This window comes from Etheostoma spectabile, chromosome 14 (assembly GCF_008692095.1).
Source record: "Etheostoma spectabile isolate EspeVRDwgs_2016 chromosome 14, UIUC_Espe_1.0, whole genome shotgun sequence".
Classification (NCBI taxonomy): Eukaryota; Metazoa; Chordata; class Actinopteri; order Perciformes; family Percidae; genus Etheostoma; species Etheostoma spectabile.
In genome coordinates this window covers 16,088,958-16,097,071 of record NC_045746.1, presented here as the reverse complement: position 1 = coordinate 16,097,071, position 8,114 = coordinate 16,088,958, and the positions used below count along the sequence as shown (strand labels likewise).

At 41.0% G+C, this 8,114-nt stretch overlaps 1 protein-coding gene across 1 annotated transcript in view; it reads left to right on the top strand.

The window, feature by feature from the left end:
• ext1b (exostosin glycosyltransferase 1b) overlaps positions 1-8,114 on the top strand; it is a 122,196-nt gene that overhangs the window by 95,857 nt on the left and 18,225 nt on the right. Inside the window, exons 5-6 of the mRNA XM_032534802.1 lie at positions 2,061-2,193; positions 5,043-5,161. Of these exons, the coding sequence (XP_032390693.1) occupies positions 2,061-2,193; positions 5,043-5,161 (252 nt within the window). The remainder of the gene's footprint in view (positions 1-2,060; positions 2,194-5,042; positions 5,162-8,114) is intronic.

Genomic DNA, 8,114 nt, shown 5'->3' with positions numbered 1-8,114 from the left:
ATGGTATCGGGCCTCCGCCCCCCCCGCCCGCCCACTGCAGTTGTGTTCTGTGCACACACACAAAACATGCACACGCTGCAATATTTGGACAGATTAAATCTCCTCGCAAACATTAACAAACTCACTTTCCTTTTACTCCAAACACATGTGCGTGTGTTTGCAGAGATGGCAAGCGAGCAGTAAATATGAGTTCAACCTTTTATACAGTGTTTCCTGTCAGGAAACCGTAGCATTTTGACCAATCACAAGGTCAATATAGCTGAATCTGTGCTGCTGGTACACCTATTAAACTCACCTATTAAAGCCGAGCTCACAGTGTGCTCCCAGAGAAACAGGATTTATCTATCATGCTCTAATTGGTTGATTGTGGCTGTACTGAGGTGAGATTGAGTCGTCCATCATGTCCCGACTGAGGGCTGCCGACGGGGGAGGAGCTGCATCCAAGCGAGCAAAATTGCCCCTCATAAGGTGTAGGGGCTTGGGTTTTTTAAAGTGGCAGGCAGTGTTTTTATAGAGAAGTTAACAGATTTCGAAGTTAATCTGTTCGGCTCAGGCAAATGGTTATCGACTGCCCTCAGGGACAAAGCTGGGGAAAGTAAAAAAAACTCACCCAGTCGTGTGTTTTTTTTGTCTCTCTCAACACATCCCCGCCTCCCTGTGATGAATTTTTATGTTACTTTGTCATTAGTATTACAGTAAGCCCCCTCCAGCTATATTATTAACTTTTTACAATTTAAAATGCTATCAGCTGCTCAGCCATCGCCCACCCGACTCTCTTCACCTCTTTTTGTACATCCATCCTTTTGAGTTTGCCAAGCCAGCAGCCGTCACCTCCCGATTCAATCGTGGCCATAAAACACAGCCACAAACCTGTGTCTGTTTTACTGCAGCAATTTAGCATGGCTCAAGGGCACAGCAGCAATATCTCTTTCCTCTGCCTGTTCAGCAGGGGCCGGCGGCAGGCTGCAGCTGAGGAAAATAGTGTCCGTTCTCCCATCTGACCGTTTGACTGACTACTCTATTTGGGCGCATAAAGGATCAGGGCAGGTCTGACTGACTGGTGTTTAAATACAGCTGATGACTCTGTCTGTGTTTGGCTCTTTTTTCTCACCGATGGCCTCTGTCTGTGTAAAGGACTGGCACAGATGCCTTTGACTTGCTGATCTGTTTGGTTTGTCTGGAGGGGAAATATTACACAATAACATAGATTTCTTTCAGCTCAGCTTTGTGCCACAGTGATTCATTCTTGACACGATCAATAGCTGCTATTGAGGTGATACAAAGGAAACAGCCATCTTTCTAACTTCCATCTAATGCCCACAGACTCACTTTTACGACAGTTTTCCACCTGCTCTAATACACTGACTGGGCTTTGAATAACCATTCTGAATTGAAATGGGGTTATTGGATGTTGGAACATTAGCTGTGTTGATATTCATTCACATTTATGACTATCTGCTTGTTGGAGTTTTTGTGTGAAAACTCATTTTCCATTGTGAAATGTTTTATAGGTGTGATTACAAGGCTCATTGATCAAATCCTTAATATTTCACCCGCCATAATCTGAAAGGCAAACATTTGTTCCTTTATCAACACAAAGTTTTCAGATTTTTAGAAGTCCTCTGAGATCTGAGTTAAATGTTATTCAAAGATGGTTTTTGTGTTTGTATTAACTAGCTGAAAATGAAGCCTTACAAAAGGCAGGGTGGCCTGAAGAATGCAGAAACCCTGCTCTAATTAAAATGACATGAGTTTGATCCTGGTGTCAGTGTGTCCTTTAATTTCTTTGTGGCTGTCAAAGTAACACAGATCTTTGTGAATTCCTTTAAAGTCCTCATTAAAGAGCTTAAAAGTTATCTTCTTTCATCCGCCGTTTGTCATCAGCATAATCTGTAGCTTCTTTTTCTCCAAATGTTTATTATTGAATATTGTAGATGTCAATTGGTTGCATTATAAAACTTGTAGGATCCAGTGTTTTTGGGACTAAAAGTCATGATAGTTCATCCTCTACTGCTTTTGATTTTTTTGTCTTTTCAGTTTCTTGCTCTTTCCATTTGCAGATCATCCAGGACCGCGTGTTTGAACACGGCTCCAGGAGCAGCCCAATGTGGAATAGTCACCCTGGGGGACTTTTTGCCCTGCCGCAGTACTCAGGATACCTGGGAGACTTCCCCTTCTACTACGCCACACTGGGTCAGTAACACAGACACACACAGAAGCAGAGATGCGTCATAAATTGTAAAAGTGCTGTTACGTAATGCTTCTACACACCTGTGACACAACTGATAAATGAAGGTTGGTCAGAAAAGTTTCTTCTCAATCCGTCACTCCAGCACCAAATATTTAGTCACAACTTTTGCACCAGAATAGTCTTTCACTAGATCTGGGTCCAGCTGTGGATTTGAAGCTTGCAAAATATGGCCTGCGCTCCTGATCTACTGCCCTCCTCCAGTGGTGTGTGTGGCAGCAAGTGGAGTGGAGGAATGGGCCCTTGACGGATGTTTGTATTAGCCGTGCTGACACACCAGCCCGTCCATCATTGGGTTTTGAGTCAGCATTGCTACTGGTGCTACCGCTGTTGGCCAATTCCTTCTGCTACGGTTCAGCAGCGCCGAGTTTTCCCTTGCCACATATCTGTGACCCGGGAGCCTCTCCATCTTTCACTCCTTCACTCCATCATCATCCAGAACTGCCACAAACATTCACATACACACACACACTCGTACATGCACAGACGGCGATAGTACGAGGGCACAAATTCAGTTGATGGAGCTCCCATAGTGGAGGGCTGATATTAAAATGGATGGGCAAGGTGACAGGCATGGATTACAACCCTGGAAAGTGTATTTGTTTGTTAAAGAGGAAGTAATTAAACACGGATGGGTTTTTAGGAGACAAGGTGGCTTGTCGCTGATGGGTAATTGAGTAAAATCAAAGCAGGAGTGCAACGGAGTTTGTTTCCAACTGACACTTTGTCTTTTTCTCTAAAAGGCCAATAAAAAGACACACTAGGCTGCCAAATAGGACACACGTTACTGCAAATTAAACTGATATGTCAGGGTTTCAATCTCCACTTCTGAAAAGTGCTGCTTCTTAGCTGGATTACGTCTGGCTATCTTGTAAATAGAAGGGGCGGGGCCTCAAAACTGAGAATATATTGGTGAGTGATATTTAAATTCCGATTGTTTCCAGCCGCTGCATTTATCAATGTACGACTAATCTTGCATTCTGATTGGTGTGATACAAACGTTTCGTAAGAGGATTTTGGCGCTCATATCGCCGCTGGTTTCTACGTTAAGCTGATAAATGAGGGCCATTGGGCGCAAAGTTAGCTTTTGTTGCTTTAGTTAAATGGAGTTTTCATTTTGAAATATTGCTGGATTTTTTAGGCTGATATTAGCATGAAAACTTGAGAGTAATAAAAAACCCATAACAGTATATATTTGGCTATTTATTTTGTTATATTATTAACATTTTGTGATAAGGGTACATTATAAAGTAAAGATATTAGACAGTTGAACAATAAAACTTAACATAAAAATATCAATAACAGTAAATTCAAGATAACAGTCAACATAATTGTAATTTAAACTGTGTAACTATAAATTAAAACATAAAACCAAACCGCCAAGACACATATATTGATACACTCTTCATGGCCAAAAGTATGTGAACACCAGCAGAACATTACACCCATACGTAATGTTTGTGTGGATATCTTATTCCAAAACCATGGGCATTAATATGCTGCTTTATAAGCCTCCACTCTTCCCAGGCTTTCCACAAGACTTTGTAACTTCTCTGCTGGGATTTGCTCCCCTTAAGCCATAAGAGTCAGCCACTGATGTTGATGGCTGTCGTCCTTGAGGTATGGGGCAGTATTGAGATGAGGGCTCCGTGCAGGCCGCTCAATTACTTCCAAAAAGAAACTGGGAAGACAATATCTTGATAGAACAGATGATGGTAAGGGATCATTTTAAGGGGTTACAAGCCAAATAGATTGGACATCACTAGTGTAAAATATTGGTTATGTTGCAGAACTAAATCTTTCATTATTCACAACTAAACCAGGAAAAACAACCTTTGCTAAAAGTACACAAAAGTATGTCAACAGGCATGTCCACTTACTTTTGGCAAGTGTCATTGTGGCTACTGAACGGTCTCAAACAGCTGAATCTATCCTAAACAAGCCCTTTGTATTGCTAAAAACATTTACCTGGTGATATGTGTAATGCACAGATACAGGATATAATAAAAGTCTCTGAGAATGGTGCTAAAGACAAAAAACAGCATGCGCATCCAAAATTTAAAATAAGCTGCATGACAAGAATTCTGCTCCAGGGTTTGTGCAATGTTTCATGGAAGTCTGTTTATGAGCTTGTTACAAGTTTACATCCCAGGTGTTTAAAAACTCTGCAAACTCTTAATCAAATCACAAGGATGGTTTGCCAAGTTTTAAGACTGCAGATATTCCTCATTATAAAAGTTGCCCAGTAGTGGAAAGGACACTTCATGCTTTGTTGGCTTGGGTTAGATTAGATATAAATTAGGAAAAGTAGAATGTCCTCTATGATCCGTCCTGCTCAATATCTTATTTCCTGCTCATTTTCAGCCTCGATTACTCTATTCCTACATCAAGTCAGACTGAATTTAAAGTCAGCACTTACTGTAGTTGTCTGTTCCAGACACGGCTGAAGAGTTTCCAAAATTAAATATTCAGTGATCAAGAGATATGGCATTTTCAAAACACATTAGCGTTTCTAAATACTTTAAGACGGGTTTGAAAACATACATCCCTCACAATTATATCATCTATATTTTAGAACTGCTGACAGACTCGTTTCAAGTAGCATTTTTAAACATCTCTCTTAAAATAGATATGAGGTGTTTGTTAATGAGAGCCTTCAGTTCTCGCCCGGCTTTATTCTCTTAAGAGCCGGAAATTCCATTGCTGATTGTCGTCTCACCGTGTTCGAGCCAGCGTTGTTTTCTCGTTTTGCTAAACTGAATTAATGAGTGACCGTTCTTCTGTTGTGTTTCAGGTATAAAACCGTACCCCAAGTTCACAGCGGTCATCCATGCCGTCTCTCCTCTGGTATCTCAGTCCCAGCCCATACTCAAGCTCCTGGTAGCTGTGGCCAAGTCCCAGTACTGTGCACAGGTAATAGTTATTTGTGTGTGTGTGTGGGTGGGTGTGTGGGTGGGTGGGCGTATGTGTGTTCACTGCAACATCCCCAGAATCCTCCACCCGATCTCCACCTTCTGACTCCGTAATGTGCCACACTCGACTCGTACTTCTGTTTTGCGATCGCATTTTCCAACCAGAGCAACAAGCGCTCATCCTCCATCCCTGTGTGTGTGTTAACTTTGGTGGATTGAATTAGAGCAGCAATTTGTAGCAGTGCTACATCTGTCTCCATGGCAGCGAAACCCCCTTCAGCACAGCTGGAGATGGCATGTATTGATTCCCCTGCTTGCTCCTTACCAGCACAGGAAATGAAATGGAATTTGTTCCCCGATGGCTTTTGTGTGTGTGTGTGTGTGTGTGTGTGTGTGTGTGTGTGTGTGTGTGTGTGTATTGTGTGGAGGTTGTTGTGTGTGTTTGGGTGATGTGTGGGTGTGTGTTTGTGTGTGGTGTGTGTGTCTGTGTGTGTGTGTGTCTGTGTGTGTCTGTGTGTCTGTGTGTCTGTGTCTTTGTTTATTTGGCCAGCAGAGTACATGAGTAAGCGAGTTCATATTTTGTGTAGGAGGTACGTGTTTCCGTGTAAGTGCTGTGCATGAATGTGCAGGTCTGTGATTGTGTGTTGTACAGCAGGGTGAGTTACTTGTATGAGTGTAATTGTTTGGGCATTGGAATATACAATATGAATGTGTGTTTGCGTAGGTGGGATGCTTGTACATGTGTGTATTTCATGCCTGCATGTATTTTTTGTCTGTGGTTGTCAGTGTACAGTGTACATACCGTCCATGTTAGCGGTGTACAGCTGGTTATTATTTGAAATATTTGATACAAAACATTACTTTTAATCTTGATAGCAAAACAATAATTTGTTCAATACTTTATTTTTAGGATTATATACATACTGTTTTAAAAAACCTTTAAAAAAAATGACAAAACAGATGAGAAAAAGGGTATTTTACAATAATTTTGAATGCACCGCAGGGTTTAGGCACGTCTGTGTTGTTTTTCATAGTGCTAGTTTGTGTCTTTTAGCTCATATCTTTTGCGCAGACGGTTGTACGTCCCTGTGTTGGAATCCTCTACAGTGAAATACAGTCACACTTTTACACTGTTCAGCTGTCAGCATGTAACCGTGTTTAATCCAGCTGCTAGCTAAAGGTAAGCTAACATCAACTTTACTTGCTGCCAACAGTAACATTAGTGTTAACTAGCGTGACGTCTTTTTTGAAGCATCAGAGAATCATTTAAAAATCCGTTTTGCTCTTCCGTCCAGTACCGGTCGTTTTGGCACCGGATTTTTAATATGCGCTGTTCACATGAACTGAAAATGGCCTTTTCACGGCAACCCTCCATAGAGATTTATCAACCTACTTTAAGTAATAGCAACAGTAAAAATTATTTCACACTATTATTATAGTTAAAATTTGCAACTGATCTGCGGTCCACATGCATTCCGTTGCACCACTAAACCATACCTGCCTACACTCCTGTTTTTCCCGGGTTTCTCTCGTTTTTTAGCCCTATCAAATCATTCTCCTCAAAATCATTTAAAAATAATCGGACCAATATGTTTGTCTAATGTTGACCAGTTTCCAGATCTTGTATGAAATGCATACTATTCACACAATCCACACGCAATATACAATTTTCAATCCGTTTTTCACCTCATCCTGGCAACCTTTAACCGAGTTGTGCAATTGATCTCTGCGTAAGCTTTGCGGAAAGTTCAGACCCGAAGCGAGCCGGTAAAAATGATGAAAGCGGTGTTCCCGCAAAGAAATCAAAATATAGCTGTAAATTTCAACAGTGTTGCAAAACACAAAAGCCATTCTTTAACTTTTGAAATAACATACAGTGTTCTGCACGTAGCCTAGCTAGGCCTTCTGTAGGTTTGGTGTAAAAATGTAATATTTAAAAATGCAATTAGGTCAAGCACACAGTTGAGTTAAAAAAATATATTTTTTTGATTCCTAGCATTATTGACTCAAGTGATTCAACTAACTCACTCAACCCGGTTCAGTTTAGGGATTGACTCAGAATAACCTAAATTCTTAAAAGGAAAGGGGTTTGCCAGGCCTACAGCACAGCGGGTCTTACAGTACACTAACAGTATTCTTGACAATACAATCTCCACTAAAGATTGACTTACTTTGAGAGATTTGTGTTGTTGACTGCTGTCTCAAGGCCAAGAATGAACTGTCAAGCTCAGCTTTTTACCCAATATGGACGTGAACATCTACATAACAACTGAACAAACTTCATATGTTGAAGAAGACCTGATACTGTCTAAAAATGTAGGACTGTAAGTTCAATTTGTTTTCCTCTTTTTTTTTTAAATTTACAATTGCCTGGAAAAAAAATGGGAAAAGTGCAGGTCTGACCAAGCAATCAATTCCGATAGTTTTGTGTTACAGACCCATTGTAAGTACAGATGTTCAATATGCAGCCCTACATCAGTGTGGTGAAACCTAAGCCACACATCCTGTTACGGGCACACTTTCAGCCAACATTTCTCAGAAACCTTCTCTCATAATAATAGCAGGTTGAATGAGTAAACTCCGGCTTCTTTTAAATTTTTTTGGAAGTGCTTCTGTGTTTGCGTTCTTTAGGCTGGGCACACAGAGTGGAGAGCCAGGAACACAGCCGGGGTGTTTTCTTTCTCTCAGCAGACAGAAAAAAGAAAAGAGAGAGGGGCTTCTGAGGAAACGGATATAACTAAATAAATGGAGAGGAGAGAATGAGAGGGTGGAAGAGGCTAAATTGGACGCAAGAAAGCTTTTGAGGTGCATAATATAAAAATATGATATATAATATAATAATCCTGCATGTGCATTTTGATGGAAGCTTTTCTTCCACTTGTGATACAGATACACCAAGACCTTCTCCAGTTATACACACACACACACACACACACACACACACACACACACAC